This window comes from Trachemys scripta, chromosome 5, assembly GCF_013100865.1.
Source record: "Trachemys scripta elegans isolate TJP31775 chromosome 5, CAS_Tse_1.0, whole genome shotgun sequence".
Classification (NCBI taxonomy): domain Eukaryota; kingdom Metazoa; phylum Chordata; order Testudines; family Emydidae; genus Trachemys; species Trachemys scripta.
In genome coordinates, this window is record NC_048302.1 from 86,741,928 (window position 1) to 86,761,116 (window position 19,189).

General features: G+C 43.8%; 1 protein-coding gene across 2 annotated transcripts in view; it reads left to right on the forward strand.

The window, feature by feature from the left end:
* The window catches only part of LOC117877620 (rho GTPase-activating protein 7-like), a 218,399-nt gene that overhangs the window by 192,654 nt on the left and 6,556 nt on the right, over positions 1-19,189 (forward strand). Inside the window, exons 5-6 of one of the 2 annotated variants that reach the window (XM_034770863.1) lie at positions 2,421-2,454; positions 2,729-5,056. In XM_034770863.1, the coding sequence (XP_034626754.1) occupies positions 2,421-2,454; positions 2,729-2,796 (102 nt within the window). In that variant the 3' untranslated portion in view covers positions 2,797-5,056. Of the gene's footprint in view, positions 1-2,420; positions 2,455-2,728; positions 5,057-19,189 lie in introns of those variants that run through there. The other variant, XM_034770862.1, reaches the window with a different exon arrangement.

The window sequence follows — 19,189 nt, forward strand, 5'->3', positions numbered from 1 at the left end:
TTTCCTGAGTGACCAGAGCAGGGGCTGCACTAGAGTAATCAGGAACCTGCTAGAACCAGTTAATTAGGACACCTGGAGCCAATTAAGAAGAAGCTGCTAGAATCAATTAAGGCAGGCTAATCAGGGCACCTGGGTTTTAAAAAGGAGCTCACTTCAGTTGGTGGTGTGAGTGTGAGGAGCTGGAAGCAAGAAGGTGAGAGGGTGTGCTGCTGGAGGACTGAGGAGCACAAGTGTTATCAGACACCAGGAGAGAGGTCCTGTGGTGAGAATAAGGTGTTTGGAGGAGGCCATGGGGAAGTAGCCCAGGGAGTTGTAGCTGTCATGCAGCTGTTACAGGAGGCACTATAGACAGCTGCAGTCCACAGGGCCCTGGGCTGGAACCCGGAGTAGAGGGCGGGCCTGGGTTCCCCCCAAACCTCCCAACTGACCTGGACTGTGGGTTCTTCCAGAGGGGAAGGTCTTTGGGCTGTTCCCCAACCCACATGGTGAATCTCTGAGGCAAGAAAATCTGCCAATAAGCGCAGGACCCACCAAGATAGAGGAGGAACTTTGTCACAAATGGTATATGGAGCTCCCATTTCTAGCTATGAAAGAACAAGATAATATCTTCAATGTGTCACTGGAGTAAATTTAAATAGTGCCTGACCTGAACAATTAGTTTTGTACAGGGAAAAAGGAAAAATTTTTCTGGCAGGTTGTTGCTGTTGTTTTAAATTGTATCAAACTGTAGCTGTTCAGAGTTTTGCAATATTGGAAATAAGGCCCAGTGCAGATAGTCTAGTGGGCAGAGTGCAGGTGAGGCAATCAACAGTGAATCGTTAAAGTTATTATATGACTCTACAATTTATCATATGACCATTACCACTGTATGTAGAATGTATTTTATATAAACTGTGCATATCCTTTTCTCTTTTAAATTTTGTATAGAAAGAAAATGGCTCTTTTTTAAAACAACCCGGGAAATCATACCAAAAAATAAAGTGAAGCAGAAAAAAAAATAGGGTTTGGATTTTCAAAACTGGCTAAGGGATTTAGCCACATTTCAAAGGATCTCCATAAGCAGCCATTCAAACTGAAAATTTCAAGTTGGCTTCTACCCAGTTTCCCCACTTTTTTTTTTTTTTTAAGGTATTTCACTCCAATACTGAGATATTGGCAAAATATCTCAACCCCAATCCTGAAGTCCTGACTTGGGCAACATTCCAATTGGCTGAAGTAGGATTTTCTCTTGAGTCAGAACTGTAGTATCCAGCTCCATAATGACATGCTTGAAGGAGCTGTGGAAATATCCCTTTAACGTGGTGGTTCTGAACATATGCTCTAAACTGATCTCTAAATTAGATAATCCACTCATCTTTCTCCTACAACATCTGAGATATTCTTAAAGCTGTTTCAGTTTGTCAAAAAGATTGAGACAATTAAAGGTAAATGATACTATGTTGATATTAAAAACAACCAAATCATGGCCCCATTTTTAGGGGGAGAAAAGTTCTTCTTAATTAATTCTGTGTTAAGGTGAGAGAAAGGGCTGGTCCACACTAACCCCCCACTTCGAACTAAGATAGTTCGACTTCAGCTATGTGAATAACGTAGCTGAAGTTGCGTATCTTAGTTCAAACTTACCGCGGGTCCACACATGGCAGGCAGGCTCCCCCCGTCGACTCCGCATACTCCTCTCGCCGAGCAGGAGTACCGGCGTCGACAGCAAGCACTTCCGGGATCGATTTATCGCGTCTAGACAAGACGCAATAAATCGATCCCAGAAGATCAATTGCTTACCGCTGGATCCGGAGGTAAGTATAGACGTACCCATAGAGAAGAAGCAAACTAAGCTGTGAATCTTATACTCATATTCTAAAAAATCACCAGAACAGCAACAGCTTTTTTATTTCTACTGAGAAGTGTTTTAAAGAAGTAAGAAATCATCATGCCTTGGAAAAATCCTATGTTTGGGCCTGCATCCTGCTTCCAGTGGAGTAACTAGCAGAATGGCTGATGACTTCAGTGGGAGAAGGACTCGAGCATTTTATCCTCAATTTTTCAGCTGTGCAGTTTTCGCCGCTCTGTCCTTCAGAATCAGTCAGTCATTCCCTATTTTACAGATCACTTACTGTATTGGTGGTGATGTCTATAAGATCATGGCACATCATTACTTTCATTCTCCCTTTATATTTGTTCTCCACTCATTTGTTGCTGCTGCTTTTTTTTTTTTTTTTTTTTCTTCACATGACAGCATACGCCATTTGAAGTGGGGATTATGTCTTCACGTGTGATTGTAGAGTGCTTACAACACAGAGGTCTCAGTTCCATTCAGAGCCTTTGGACACTACTACAATTGAGATAAATCAATAATAATGATATTCTTGAGTTAACGTTGTTACCTTTTCTTAAATGCAACCCTTCTTTTTTTTTTTTTTTAGGCTATGCCAGTTATTTCAGAAAAGGAGAAGGCTGGTGAGTAAATATTTATTTGTTTTCTCTTCTTGTATTAGTTTCCTGGAATGTTAGCTACTTATCCCAGTGGTAAAAGGCAGGCTTAAACTAGGCTTACTTTGGAATGTTCAAGATTATAGACTTGACAAATCTCTGTGCGAATATCACTCTTTGCATACTGAACTGGAACTGTCTTTTTGGGCAAGAGTCACATAGTGTGCATGACACTAGCAGAAAGGTCTGAAAGTATTCTACACAGCATCAAATGAACCTGCATGTATCCTTTGTATTCCAGGTGCTAACTTTCTGCTTATTGTTAAAAGCTACTGTGATGTATTTGAAGTTTTGATAATCAAACACTGAAGACGGGACTGTTCACCTGAGCTAGGAAAACAGGATTTATCCCATTGACTGGGGATCTTTGCTGTCTTAATAGAGGATAACAGGGAATTATGGTCTTCTGGAGTGTTTTATTGTAGATGTTCCTTGTGCAAAAACAGTTAAGCACCTCTACAATATTAAGGGACTACCTTTGTATCAGTTTATGGTATTTATGCTATCTGAATGCCATAACTATTCTGATTTGATTATGTGGCAGTCTTAGAAGTGGTCATAGTAGTGCCCAGACATTGTGAATTGGCTGTATTGTTGCTGTAAATGGTAGAGTATTTTGCACCCACAAAAACCTCTTGCCATATAACTCAAAGTACAATTTATGTGGGTATCTTTTGTATTTCTTTTTACTGATAATTTGTGTTGACACCCATTAACTATAGCATTAAAATGACTTTCAAATGTTCATAGGAATGCTTAGACACTACTTGTAGTTTGGTTTCTGATGTTTATTTGTGACATTTTCAGGGCTGGTGGGTTTTTTTGGAGGGGGGGGCGGTTGTTTTTTTGTTCTTTAGCTTGCTGGTTAAGCAATGCTCAGAAAGAAAAGCTATGGTTAAAGCAGCTGGTTTTCCAGGATGTCACTAGCAATTTTAGCTGGTAAAGTTCATAGTAATTCCCAAAACTATGTCTAATATTTAACAAGCCCATAACTTGTAAAATTTGCAAGAGGACTTCTTCTTTTGTGATGGTGGTGGTAGTGGTGTTATTATTATTAAAGTGGTCATCAAGCGGTTACTCAGAGTATTATGAGTTGGAGTCCTGCTCCATCCCTCCTTGACTTGCTCTTTTAATTAGTGTGTGTTTTCCGCACAACTGTGTTTGTATATAGTTGAATAAAGCAGCACATTCCCAGCCTTCAGTATTGTAAGTAGAATGCGTTCCTTGTGCACTGAGTGGCCCTTACAAAACTGGTGACAAGAAAGAACATAAGAATGGCAATGTATGGGAAACTTGAGGAGTTTAATGCAGGAATGTATGGAAAGATCGGGTACTGTTTTCTTGCAAATGAGATAGCAATTTTCCTCAGTGTCTGTGGCAATAAAACCTACTTTCTCTCTTAAGGAGTTTGTTAGAACCTCAGACACCAGAAGTTTAGAACACCTGCAAAAGAGGTTAACAGAGCACTGCACATCAAAGCCAAACATTATTGTGGAATGTTTCCTAGTAGAATGAGGAGGCCAGGTGAAAGTGTACTGTATATGTGACAGAGCTAAAAAGATTAACAGAATATTGTTCATTCGGAAATGTCCTAGAGGATATGCTGTGGGACAGATTTATTTATGGCATTAATAATGAGAGAGAATTCACAGAAAATTCCTGACAGGGGAGAACTTACCCTGACTCAAAGCAGTAGAAATAGGAACAACAATAGAAGCAGCAGTGAAAAGCTTACAACATTTGCACTTACAGCAAATCATACAGATTCAATAAAGAAAGCTGGAAGGGACTCCAGGCTCTGGAGTGGTGTTTCCACTGTGCATCAGTGCAAAGCAGGACTGAGCCCACTAGTGAATACTGGAGTGACCCTGTGTCCTATACCAGAGAACCTGTCTGGGTGGTAGGTTCTGTACTAAGCCCCATAAAATATAAAAGCCCAAAAAAGGAAAGGGAAAAAAATTACTGGTTCTAGGGATCTGAGGACAAAGGCAAAATCTGCTAGAAAAAGATCAGTTACAAGATCTAAAACTGAATTGTAGGAAATTTTTGGATGAGACCCTAGCAAAACACCAGCACTCCAGGAAGTCCTGGATGCTCACTCAATCATTTTTAAAGAAGGATTTAAGACTTTGGAAGGTTTAACAGCCAGGATTTATATCCAAGATGGTGTCAAACCAAAATACTTTAAAGCAAGATCAGTTCCTTTTGCCCTCAGAGAAAAGACTGAAACTGAGTTAGATATGCCCTTCTTTTCCAGCCAGTGACAGACAACGTCATGGCAATTGAGAAGGCTCCAGCCCCTCAGAACACAACTGAGCCATGACCACTGTGCTGGGTGTTCTACAAATACAAAGCAAAAAGACAGCCCCTGCCCCAGTGCTTACTTTGTAAAGAAAGAGGGGCCAGGGCTCAAGCAAGAATGATAATACTGTTCCTAGAATAAAACGATGTCCTCCACACAACATGACCCCATATGTGCCATACATGAAAGGTCATGCTTTCCATGCAAGTGTAGAATTGCATTCCTCACTAAATGCCACTGACAGAAGAGGTGAAAGTTGTTGCTGGCTGAGCCCCAGCACAAATTAAGCTCTTCCCTGCCCTAAAGAGTTTTTATAATCAATATAGATAAATCAAACTCAGGGGTGTGAAAGGGGTACAACACCCAAGCAAAGTGAGCAATGAGGAGGTGGCGGCAAATGTCATGTTAATTCCACTGCTTGGTGGGTTTAGGTAGGAGTTTCACTAAAGGGGACACTGAGGAGAAGGGGGTGAAGGGGATAGGGCAGTGGAGAAAATGGTAAGAGAAGTGATGCTCTCTGCCAAATGAGTGGCTGCATACAGGGCCGGCTCTAGCTTTTTTGCTGCCCCAAGCAGCAAAAAAAAAAAAAAGCGCCCCCCCCCCCCCCCCCCCCCCCCCCCCCCCCCCCCCCCCCCGCCCTGCCCCGCCCGAGCGCCCCCCCCCCACGGAATGCCATGCCACACTCCCCCCGCCGCCCCTTACCAGGTGCCGCCCCAAGCATGTGCTTGGGTGCCTGGTGCCTAGAGCCAGCCCTGGCTGCATAGGTAATGTCCTAGCATATAAACTGACAACTGGAATGGTGGACTCTTATCTTTTAGTAACATAAGAGATTTCTAATTTCAACAATCTATCTAGCAGCTATCAGATAGTAATGACTTTTGTTCACTATTCACAATATTTTAACCATAGACCATATAGCACCTCCTGTATAAGGCAGTCAAATCTCTTTAAAAACATGAATTAATCCTCACAGCCATCATATAATGAGGCATTATCATCCCAATTTATTATGTGGAGAAACAGAGGCACAGGGTAACAGATAAGTTTGCTGTAGAGCCAGAAATAAAATCCCGGATCTTCTGGCTTCAGCCAAAAGACCATGTTTTCTCTCACTGTTAACCTGCACTAGACATGAGGTGAAAGACTTTTTGGCCCATAATTAGCCTGTAGAGGCATGTAGCTCACACACACATGCTTAACATACACAATTTCCTCTCTCCCCTTTTCCCCAGATTAGAGTTTAAGCATATTATATTGAGTTTCTCTTTTTTTATCATTTATTTTTACAAACAAAAGCACTTTCTTGTCATTCAGTGCCAAATGTCCAAAGGTGACTGATTAACTTTTGGCTACCAGAAATACATGGGTACCCAGCACATGTGCAAAACACCAACTTGATCAAACAGAGGAGCGTTTGTGCATGGAGAAGTGCTCACCTAGTTTTCAGCTAGTTTGCAGATTGTGCTTGTGCTTATTTTGTTAGCAGCTGCAATGGGCATGCATTTGGGAGCGAGTCATATGTAACCTACCCTCCACCCAATGTGGCACTCTGTCTGCCTCTAATGGTGACTGGGCCTCATCTTTGTCCAGTGGAGCTCTCTCTTTTAGCTCAGGGAATAGAAACTCATGCTTTAAGATCCTGAGATTACAGGTTCTATCCCTGCTGCCAATAACCCACACAGAAGTGCAGTGTTACACATAAATCACAAGAGATAAAGCCATGAGTGAATTAGGCAGCCTCTCAAAAATAATGTTCTTAAAGCTTTTTATACCACTTAGTATAAAACTGTCTACGTGTTTACAATTAAACATTACAAATAAAATAAAGCCTTTGAAGTTCGGTTTCTCATTCCATTAATTAACAAAACTGCTTTTGTTTATTTTGCTACAAACAAACCAAAACTGTAAGTATATTATAGAAAAAAACGACATAGGTATCCTTGTGTTAGGATGTCTGGAAAATTGCAGTATACAGGGTAAACAGGTTCAGGTAGAATAAAAACTGACTTGAAATTTCACTCAACAGCTCAAACCAAACCACTTTTGAAGTTCTGAAAAGTTTATTATAATAATAAATTGCATTTGTTCCTTTTTTCCCAAGTTTGCACTACCTGGTTTCATCTGGGACTCAAAAAGGGAAATAGAGAAATACAGAGTGAGGCTGTTCTTTCAGGTTTTCTGGTTCAGAAATGTGTAAATCTCATCTTTAAAAAAAAATTTTCCCAGGGCTCCCTATTATAAAGGTGCCAGAAAATTAGTTCTTTTGGGTGCTTAACTGAACTAAATTGTCGCATCTTTAGAGGTTCACACATCACTAATTATATGTGTTTATGCATAGTTGTTACTTATTTCATTAAATATTTTGTCCATTTTGTATTTTTTCCAGCTAGGAGAAGGGCTTAGTCTATATAGAGGAGAAACTGTCAGCTAGGTTTGTGTGTGTTTGTTTAATTTAAAGCCTAGTTGAAATATAATCTGAAAACATTATTACTCAAGAAGGCTTAAGTGGTTAAAAGTTTTTGCAGAAGAGAGTGAAGAAAGCCTTTTAATTGTGGGGTCACTGTAGCAGGATACTATAAATGAGTAGTCTGCCTGCCTGCTGATCAGAACAGCCCTTGACCGGGATGTTTTGAGAGCACCATGAATTCTGATTGATTCCATTAATCATATTGACATTTCTATCAATGGGGAAAGGGTTTTAAATTAAAGGTTTTAAAGCAGAAGTTAACATCAAGGGCTAGATCATGACACCCAAACAGAGAAAAAAAAATGATATGATATTCCCTGCACAGCCGCCTCATATCTTGGCTCACACATGGAGGGGAAAGCAGGAGCTATGTGCCTGATACCCCACTTTATCCCTACTATATTGGGTCAGGAGTAGGAGAATCTTGATGCTGGCCCTATAACATGGCAACCAATAAAGCAAAGCCAATAAGAGGGGCAAAGTAATTGGCATCTGGGAAAGGAGTAGAGCAGATTACTTCCTTGGGGTGCAAGCTCCTCCTGAGGTGATGTGCTATCCCTTAATCAGGGCCAGATCCAGTCTAGCCTTAATAAATATTGATTTGCTCATGAATTTACCTGCTGAAACTCCATAATATTCACTGTTTTAATAATCAACTTTTCCTGTACATATAATAACTGTCATAGTATTTAAGCTCAATGTACGATAGCAACCTTAACTGAGGCCTGGTCTACACTAGGAGGTTCTGTCGAATTTAGCAGCGTTAATTTGAATTAACCCTGCACCCGTCCACACAACGAAGCTATTTATTTTGACATAAAGGTCTCTTTAAATTGATTTCTGTACTCCTCCCCACCGACGGGAATAACGCTAAATTCGACATGGCCATGTCGAATTAGGGTTAGTGTGGACGGAATTCGACGCTAATAGCTCCAGGAGCTATCCCACAGTGCACCACTCTGAGTTCGTATGCTCTGCCCAGCCACACAGGAAAAGCACCGGGAAAATTTGAATTCCCTTTCCTGTCTGGCCAGTTTGAATCTCATTTCCTGTTTGGACATCGTGGCGAGCTCAGCAGCACTGGCAACGATGCAGAGCTCTCCAGCAGAGGTGACCATGCAATCGCTGAATAGAAAGAGGGCCCCAGCATGGACTGATCAGGAAGTCTTGGATCTGATTGCTGGGTGGGGCGATGAGTCCGTGCTTTCAGAGCTGCGATCCAAAAGACGGAATGCGAAGATCTACGAGAAGATCTCAAAAGCTATGACGGAGAAAAGATACAGCCGGGATGCAACGCAGTGCCGCGTGAAAATCAAGGAGTTGAGACAAGCGTACCAGAAGACCAAAGAGTCAAACAGATGCTCCGGATCCCAGCCCCAGACATGCCATTTCTACGAGACACTGCATTCCATTCCAGGTGCGGCCGCCACCACTACCCCACGCTGTCCGTGGACTCTGACGATGGGGTATTGTCGGCGGCCACTTCCTCGGAGCTGTTCGCGGATGGGGAAGATGAGGAAGGAGATGAGGAGGATGAGGCAGTTGACAGCGCTTTCAACGCTGATTTCCCCGACAGCCAGGATCTCTTCATCACCCTCACGGAGATCCCCTACCAACCCTCCCAAGGCGGTAACCCAGATCGTGAATCAGGGGAAACATCGGTAGGTAAGTGTTGTAAACATCTATTTTGAATAGAATAGGCATGGTATGTTAGCAATGGGTTTTTAATGATTAGTTTACCCTAGGCGCTTTAGTTTTTAGTCCTTGCCAGTGCAGCTACTGGAAAAGTCTCTTAACCTGTCTCGGGATAGAGTAGAAATCCTCCAGGGACATCTCCACGAACCTCTCCTGGAGGTAATGTGAAAGCCTTTGCATCAGGTTCCTGGGGAGATCGGCCTTATTGCCTCCTCCATGGTAGGAAACTTTTCTGCACCAGGCTAGCAGCAGGTATTCCAGGATCATTGCCTGGCAAAGCATGGCGGCATACAGCCCTGGTGTTTCCTGGCATTCACGCAGCATGCGGTCTTTCTCTGTCTCCGAAATCCTCATCAGAGTGATATCACTCATGGTGACCTGCTTTGAATTAGGCGATTTTAGTATGGGGACTGATTGCCTGTTCCTTTAAATAACTGTAACTGGCGGTTTACAGCCACGCGGTGGGGGCGGGGAGGTGAACCGTTCATGCTGAGCGGTTCGCAGGCAGCATGCAGGGATCTTTCCTGAGCCCAGCCACGTGGTGGGGCGGGGAGGCGAACTGTTCCTGCTGAGCGGTTCGCCGGCAGCATGCAGAGATCTTTCCCAGGAACAGCCGCAACGGGGGTGGGACAAGGGCAGAGTTCATGCCGGCTGGATCGCCGGCAGCAGGAACTGGCCAACGCTAGGAGCATTGCTTGGAACGTGAAAGGAGGGCACTGCTGTAAATTAAGCTTTAAGCAGCCAAAAGTCTACAGCTTACCATGGTCGCCTGCTAGCAGAATTCCCGTGTCCGGCCCCGCTTGTGTGATCTGTACAGCAAGACCCCAGGCACTCAAGGTGAAGACAGAAAATTCGACCTTGTACTGAGTGCAAATGTGGTAGGTACTGTGCATTGTCTTGTTCACAGAGAGAGACTACATTCATTGTTTGCAAAAATGTATCTCTTTGAGGAATTCACTCCCTTTTTCCCATCCTACAGCTGCGAGCGTCTGCCGAGCTACCCCAGCATCCCCTTCCCAGAGGCTGGTGCAGATCAGGTGGCGAAAGAAGAGGACGCGGGACGAGATGTTCTCAGAACTTATGGTTTGTTCCCGAGCCGAGGCGGCACAGCAGACCCAGTGGAGGGAGAACATGTCGCAATACCAGCAATCACACAGCGACAGGGAGGACAGGTGGTGGCAGGAAGACCAGCAGATGACTCAAACGCTGCTTGAACTAATGAGTGAGCAAACTGACACGCTCCAGCACCTTGTAGATGTTCTGCAGGACCAGAGGCAGGAGGACAGAGTCCCCCTGCATTCTATCTCTAACCACCCTCCCCTGCCACAAAGTGCCATCCCCCCCTTCACCCAAAGTCCCAAGAAGGAGGGGCAGCAGGGGCCATGAAAAAAGTCACTCCACCCCTGCAGACTGCTCAAATTGCAGAAGGCTCTCATTCCCAAAGATTTTATACATCCTTTCCTTCCCTCCAAATGCACCTCACCCAAGCCCCCGTCCCAGTTTCATCCCCTAACTGTGTAGTTCTTAATAAATAAAATTTCTGTTAAGTACTGTTTCCCTCATATTCTTTTAGAGGACAGTGTGTTTGAAGGGGGGGAAAGGGGGTTGGTAATTGGAGAGCACAGTCACCTTTACCAGGGTACAGACATGGGGGCAGGTTCAGCAGAAGATCACACACACATTGCAGTCACTAGGCACCCTGATCAGTTTGGGAGGTGGTTTTCATGTTCTGTGTGGGGGTGGCTATGTGAGTTTCTGGCGGGGGAGGGCTGTTACAGATCTTATGCAGCGGTCCTTAGCCTGGATGACAGAGCCATGGAGCAGGGGATCTGTAACCGCCCTCCCCCGCCAGAAACTCACATAGCCCCCACATACAGAGTCCCGAAAAGGAGGGATGGCAGGCTCCGTTGAAACAACCAGTCCACCACTGCGGACCGCTTTAGGAGCAGGAGCCTGTCATTCCTTGAGTTTAGAAGCATCCTTTCCATCACTACACCCGCTCCCCACCACAGTCTGCATCCCAGTTTCAACCCTTTACCATGAAATCCTTAATAAAGAAAACTGTGTTAATGAACAAAGTTTCATTTATTTTATTTTTAAAGGTGTGTTGGAAGGGGGTTGGTAACTGGAGAGGATAGTCAACATTAAGTGGGTAAAGAAACGGGGGCAGGTTCAGCTTCTGTTTAAACAAACTTAATAGTCACAGGTTACCCTGCTCACTCTGGAACCTAGCTTTCAAAGCTTCCCAGATGCACAGCGCATCCCTCTGGGCTCTTCTAATCACCCGGGTGTCTGGTTGGGCGTAATCAGCAGCCAGGCAATTTGCCTCAACCTCCCACCCCGCCATAAATGTCTCCCCCCCCCTTGCTCTCACAGAGATTGTGGAGCACACAGCAAGCTGCAATAACAATGGGGATATTGGTTTCGCTGAGATCGGAGCGAGTCAATAAGCTTCTCCATCTCCCCTTCAGACGTCCAAAAGCACACTCCACCACCATTCTGCACTTGCTCAGCCGGTAGGTGAAGAGTTTTTTCACTGTTCAGGGCGCCTGTATAGGGCTTCATGAGCTAGGGCATTAGCGGGTAGGCTGGGTCCCCAAGGATCACTATAGGCATCTCCACATCCCCAACAGTTATTTTGTGGTCCAGGAAGTAAATACCTTCCTGCAACTGTCTAAACAGACCAGAGTTCCTGAAAACGCGAGCGTCATGAACCTTGCCCGGCCATCCGACGTTGATGTTGGTAAAACGTCCCCTATGGTCCACCAGTGCTTGCAGCACCATTGAAAAGTAGCCCTTTCGGTTAATGTACTGGCTGGCCTGGTGATCCGGTCCCAGGATAGGGATGTGAGTTCCATCTATAGCCCCACCGCAGTTTGGGAATCCCATCACAGCGAAGCCATCTATGATCACCTGCACATTTCCCAGGGTCACTACCTTTGAGAGCAGTAGCTCAACAACTGCGTTGGCTACTTGCGTCACAGCAACCCCCATGGTAGATTTGCCCACTCCAAATTGATTGGCGACTGACCGGTAGCTGTCTGGCATTGCAAGCTTCCAGAGGTCTATGGCCACTCGCTTCTGGACAGTCAGAGCTGCTCGCATCCGGGTGTCCTTGCGCTTCTAGGCAGGGGACAGCAACTCACAAAGTTCCAGGAAAGTTCCCTTACACATCTGAAAGTTTCACAGCCACTGTGATTTATCCCAGACCTACAGCACTATGCAGTCCCACCAGTCCGTGCTTGGTTCCCAGGCCCAGAATCGCCGTTCCACAGCATCAAGATGACCCATTGCCACCATGATGTCCATGGCGCGGGGTCCCGTGCTTTGTGAGAGGTCTGTGCCCCTCTCAGACTTAATGTCCTCACCGCGCTGCTGTAGCCTCCTCGCCCGATTTCTCAGTATCTGCCTCTGAAAAAGGTGTATGATAAGGCACGAGGTGTTGACAATGACCATAACTGCAGCAATGATTGCAGTGGGCTCCATGTTCACCAGAAAAGTGCGCGAACTGATTGCACGCCGGCGCTTTCACGGAGGGAGGGCGGGAGTGAGGGTTGAATGACCACAGTTACCCAAAACCACCCTCAACACATTTTTTTGCCCCAGCAGGCATTGGGGGCTCGACCCAGAATTCCAATGGGCAGCGGGGACTGCGGGAACTGTGGGATAGCTACCCACAGTGCACCGCTTCCAATGTCAATGCTTGCCCTGTTAGTGTGAACTCACAAAGTCAAATTACTGTCCTTAGTGTGGATACACACGTTTGACTTTGTAATATCGGTTCCACAAATTGGCTTTAAGTAAAATCGAACTACTCTCGTAGTGTAAACATAACCTTAGAGTTACTGATCTGGATATAAGCTGCACTCTATTTATAATGTAATCAGAATATTTTTGTAATTAGGTATGAGCTCAGCCCAATCCAAACACTGAGGAAACTGGGGTTTGAAATCCACATCCATATTTTGCTGCTTGGATCCATCTCTGGTTTTAATTATTCATAACTAAAATAGCCCGAGTGAATAGACTGTTCAGTGTTATTGGTACTACCAAAATATTCCATCTTACTTGAAATACTAAAAAATGCTACAGAGAAAGTGCAGATTTTTGGACCACCTTTTATTCACAGGGCTTCTTGTGGGGGTATTGTGAGGGTAGTATTCAGCATAAGTAAATGTGCCTGAGTCTGGCTTTTTATGTTTCTCAAATATAACATGTTCCATAGCCCACTCTTGTCTACATTGGAATAATTTTGCTTCTAGGGGCAAGAAAATATAATATATATTCCTATCTGAAACACATGCTACCTTTGAAATTTCTGGTCAATAGAAAGTCTTTGAGTGTTGCCCAAATGCAATACTATTAATATTACAATAGAATGTAGCAATCAAACAATTTCTTGTGGCAGACACGGCAGAATTTGGAAAAAATGACCAAGTTTTCCTCTGTCTGTATCTATTTTAGACTTTTAGTAAATACACTGTGTAATGAAGCACAGACTCAGTGTTCTTGGGTGTTAATTTCCCTGGTAGCCTTTGATCTGTAAGTAGGAAAAATACAGAGATGATAAAAGAGACCTTAACTGCAGGGCATTTCCCCTCTCAGGCTCTAATCAGCAGTGTCAGGCAGCTGAGGAGCTTCAATGCGCTGCCACATGGTGAGATGAGCTGCAGAATATAAAGTGATTGAGTGATGACAAGATGGGTCAAGATTGTATGTGAGAGCTCTTAGCAAGAAGAACTTTAAAATGCAGTAGCAACAGGTTCTTCTGTCAGTAAACAAGACACACAAAAGGCCAACTGCCTGGCGCACTGGGGAGAGCGCTTTAATTCTGTTCTACTCGGAGCTCTAACTGAAAAACAAAATACACTATACTGTCTTTTACATGTGTGTTCAAGAGTCAGAAAATCTTATTACCCACTTAGGCTGGACATGGGGAAGAATTCCAAGTTCATTGCAGAAAACAGGTTGAGTTTTTAATACATATGGCTTCAAAAATGCCCTGAGTCTGCAATTTATTTGTATAAGACCTGTTAGCTGGCATACTCTTTTAAGTAATTTAAGTTGTGTCATCACATAGCCATTCTGAAACTTGGATCAAAACTGCTTCATGAAAAATTGGGTCTTGCTGACTGAATTGCATTGGTTTGCAGATATGCAGGAATCCAAGCAAAACATGTTAACTTACTAGTTACAAATCAGTATCCCAGTCAGAAGAAACCTTTTACATAGAGCATGTCATATAGCCTGAAAATTACTACTATCTGGCACTATAGAATATACTGAATGAGTTCAAACAGTCCTTCCTTCATTTCAATCATTTCATATCTATTTGTAGCAGAGCAGTTGTACAGTAGCAGTTGCTCTTGTGACAACTTGATTTGAGGTACCGAATGGTTAGTTCTTGGCTATCAGATAATCTTTCATCTACAATTGATAGCACATTAGTCTTTCCCCAACAGTATTATTTTAGTTTGTGTTTGTTTTCCAGATAAAAATGTCAGGTGAGCAGTCCTCATCTTCCAGCCAGGGCCGGCTCCAGACACTAGCTTAACAAGCAGGTGCTTGGGGCGGCCAAGGGAGAGGGGCGGCACCTGCGCCAATTCGGGGGTGGCAGGTCCCTCACTCCCCCTAGGAGCGAAAGACCTGCCACTGAACTGCTGCTGCCGATCGCAGCTTTTTTTTTCCAATTGCCGCTGCCGATCGCTGCTTTTTTTTTTTTTTTGCTTGGGGCGGCAGAAATGCTGGAGCTGGCCCTGCTTCCAGCTTGTCGTTCTAATGAACAGCTACAGCAATGCTGTTTGAATTTGCATGGATGACTGCCAAAGATCAATAAATGCTAATGGACATATTTTGCATTTCACTGTTCTATGACATTTATGTAATCTCATTACTGGAAAGAAGGTTTGTGATGCCTCTAGTTGCTAGAGGCTGGCATTTCATGGTGAGGTTCCCGACAACACTTTTTCTAAAGGATATGAAATAATTGATACCATTGTTTTTGGAAGCTTTTCATAATGCATGGGTTTGGATATTTTTTAGCAGTGTTGTTAATTGTTAGCTGCCATAGTTGCTTCTGTGAATAATTACTGTACTGACATTCCATGCTGTGTTCATCCTGAGAGAGATGCTCAGCATCTTCAATGGAACTTTCATAGGAGTTGAAGGTGCTGTCCTGGACCAGCACCTTCCTCTGAAAGACTATAAAATGATATATTAAAAGCTAATCTAAACAGGTAGGAAGTCTCAAGCTCTCCATACCTCCTGATGACTGGCTGATACGTATGACCTGAGCTGGGCCAATAACTAATTTTTTTTTGGTTCAGTGGCAGTTACAAAATATCAACATCGTCATAATAAATCATTTCAGGTTGACATTTTATGGAATTTTTGGTGAATCAAAAAAAGTTAATTTCAGGGCTGTTCCAGATTTGAACCTGAGTCTTCTAAATCCCATGTGAGTGCTCTAACCATTAGGCTGAAGGGTATGAGAGGGAAGGGGTAGTGCCCACACTGCTTCCACCTCCTGGCCATTTTGTGAATGGACAAAATTATTTGTCAAATTTGTGAATAGTTTTGGGTCGACCAAAACTGCACTTTTCATCAAATAAACTAATCATTCTAAAAATTTTGCCCAGCTCTATATTTCACCCCTTTGAATGTTGACTAATGAGCAATTCCCCAGTAGCATATAAGCTTTTGAGAACCACGTTACAGAGTTGAGATCCAGATCTGGATTAAAATTTCTCCAAAATGTAGAAGGTGCTTAGATTTTGAGTTAGTTTGACATCAACAGAATCATGAAGTCTTGCAAATGCTTTCTTTTCCTGCAAAATATTCCATGGTCATGTATTCTTCATAAGTCATTCCTAACTAAAATAATAGTCATTTTTGCTGCCTGATCCTCTGGAATGGCCCAAATTCAAGGGAGGAGCCACTCCCTTTTGGTACTCTAAAAATGCAGAAAACCCAACCAGCTGGTTTCCAGCTCCTGGAAAGTCTGAACAGTGACTCAGTGCTGCTAGTCATCTCAGGTCAACAAAATCAACAGCACCCAGGGCCAACTCTGACTTTATGCCGCCCCAAGCAAACAAAAACCCCAGGGCACAGGGCGGCCGGACCCGGAGGCAAAGCAAAAAAAAATAGGGCAGCCCTGTTGCCCTAAGATTGGCCGGAATCCCGTCCCTTAGAATCTGTCGCCCCAAGCGGGAGCTTGCTCGGCTGGTGCCTGGAGCCAGCCCTGACAGCACCATTCACAACCAGAAAGGATCCAGGTTGAGAACCTGTCCTTTAGTAAATATGAATGTGTCAAATTCAGATGTCATGTGTAAATTACATTACTTTACTCATAATTCCTTACAGCTGCTTGCACCCACTTTACCAATGTGTGAGGGAGCTTAAATTGATGTAACTTAACTATCAAGGAGCCAGAAGGAAGTGTAAATTTACAGTAGAGTGGATGCTACATTTTACATCATCTGTCTCCTTGATGTAAGGTACATCACCTGATTGAACTTCTTCACCTTTCTGGATTTTGCCAACAGATTATTTTAAAACATACACCACGTCTGGCTGTGCATTGAAATGTTTTTCTTGTTCTGTCACATCTCACAACATAGTATGACTATCACGAAAATGGGAAAGAGATCCAAAAGTCTTCGACAAAACCTTAATACAAACTCTGCGAAAGGAGTCAAGTGATATTAAAGTAAATCCCAATGTATGTGATAAAAAGCAGAATCTCTGAGTTTCAAATTCTTAAGAATTATTTATCCAGCTGCCCTCCACCCCATCTCCAGCTGCAGTTTTAACTCCTTCCTATGTGTAACTTTTATAAGACTTTTTGTAATGATCTCTACAGCTTCTTTGTTCAGTCTTTTTTAACCAGGGTGTTTGGTTTTAGAGGCCTCATTTATGATTTCAGGTTTGTCTGTAAAAGCAAAATAGAAAAGACTAGTTCATTGCTATATGGATAAACAATAGGAAAAAAATCCTTTAAAACTTTTATTTAATTCTTACTGCTTTGAAAAGAAGTGCCATACAACATGTTAATATTATATTTTTCAGATGCCACCTAGTAGCTAATTTGTCCCATTCCTTCTTTCATAATTTTCAATGAACCCTAGAAATGACAACAAAGAGAAGTTCAATTAAGTTATCATAGGCTCTGTCTTCTGAGCAAAACAAGAGCAGGTAATTCTGTTCACATTCTAACTGGTAATTTTCCTACTTGTAAATGCTTATTGGTTTTGTAATTGTAATATTTTGTATGTTGTTTATATAAGGATTATATGAATCATGGGAGCAACCTTAGATATAAATTAACAAAGATTTTTAGTAGGGGATTATAGCTGACTTGTAAGATACTTGGTTTTCTGGCGGGGAACATGCCTCTTTTTAAAAAACCAAACCAAACCTAATATATTATTGGATAATTATAGGTAAGGTGGGTTCACCTGATAGGAATAAAAATGTATAGAGCTGTATCTGAGCAATTCACAGCTGCTGGGCATTGCGCTAAATCTTTCAGCTGTCCTTTCAGTGTCAAACCTAATGTGTGTTTTTAATGCAATACATACTTTTGTTATGACAAGGTACTTATTATCAAAGAGATCTGTGTGGTGTGAAAAAAAAACATGTAATAACACTGAACTGAGTGTTTTAAATATGTTTTAAGGTTAAGAATGTACATTTTACTGTGCAGTGATCCACCATAAAAATGTCTCATAATAAGCCTTATCTATCAATTAAATAATACCACATTCAAAATATCATAATTAAAGCATTTTCTGTCCCAGCAAAAAATGGGAAGAGTGAAAGGACTGTGTTATTTTCAGCAAACTGTCATTTATTTTTAGATACATTTTATTTAACAATTTAATGATCATTTTAAAATCATTTAAAAATAAGTTAGTTTCCAAACACTGGTCTGTATTGTACATAACACTTTACTTATAATATTTTGGGTGGGTAGCTATTATTACCAGCTTTATTTATTTATTGGCATAGTAGTGCTCATATCATCCAACCTAGGTTGGGGCCCTATTGTACAAAACCCATGGTAAGTAAGTCCATACCTGTGGAGTACCTGCACTGGACATCCCCCCACACTTAGGCTGTATGTTGCAATGCATTATGTAATTCCCTTCATGCCTCACATCCACAAAGACCTCCCTGAACCCACTGTGGGAAAGGTGAAAACCCCCCACTCCACCTAGGCTAATCTGGTGGTAAGGGAAAAATTCCTTCCCAACCCCCCTAAAAAAGGACAGCTAGTGCAATGCCCACAGCAGGTCCTTTTCAACCTTTTCGGTCCAGGAGATGAGTCAGCATCACCATGCTGAACCATTTCCCCCTTTTTGCAGCAGCTTCTGATCTCTTTCCCCTCACCCCCCACAACCCATACAGCACTGTTCCCTTTCTCTCAGCCAGCTGAACAAGATCCTCCCCTCCCCCTAGGGTGTCCGGTTTTCAAATGGAACACCCGGTCAAAAAGGGACCCTGACAGCTCTGGTCAGCACAGCCGACCGGGTCATTAAAAGTCCATTCAGTGTTGCTGCGGGGCTAACGCAGGCTAGTCCCTACCTGTCCTGGCATCGCGCTACACCCCAGAAGTGACCAGCAGGTCTGGCTCCTAGGCATGGGGCCAAAGGGCTCCATGCACTACCTCCACCCCAGCACTGGCTCCGCACTGCAATTGGCTGGGAACCGCAGCCAGTGGGAGCTAGGGGGCAGTGTCTGTGGGTGAGAGCAGTGCGCTGAGCCTCCTGGCCCCGCTGCCTAGGCACTGGTGCTGGTGACTGCTTCTGGGACACACGCAGTGCAGTGCAGTGCCAGGACAGGCAGGCAGGCAGCATGCCTTAGCCGCGCTGCACCATTGACCGGTAGCTGCCCAAGGTAAGCCCATGCCCCAGCCCTGAGCCCCCCCCAAACCCAGAGCCCTCTCCTGCACCACAAATCCCTCACCCCACCCCCAGCCTCCTCCTACACCCCAAACCCCTCACCTAGCCCAGAGCCCTCACCTGCCCCACACCCCAACCCCCTGCCCCAGCCCAGAGCCCCCTTCCATACCCTGAACCCCTCATCCCTGGCCCCACCCCAGAGCCCTCACCTCCCCACACACCCCAACCCCCTGCTTCAACCCACAGTCCCCGCCTACATTCCAAATCCCTTAGCCCCACCCACCAGTCTGGAACCCCTTCCCACACCCCAACCCACACCCAGTGAAAGTGAGGGAG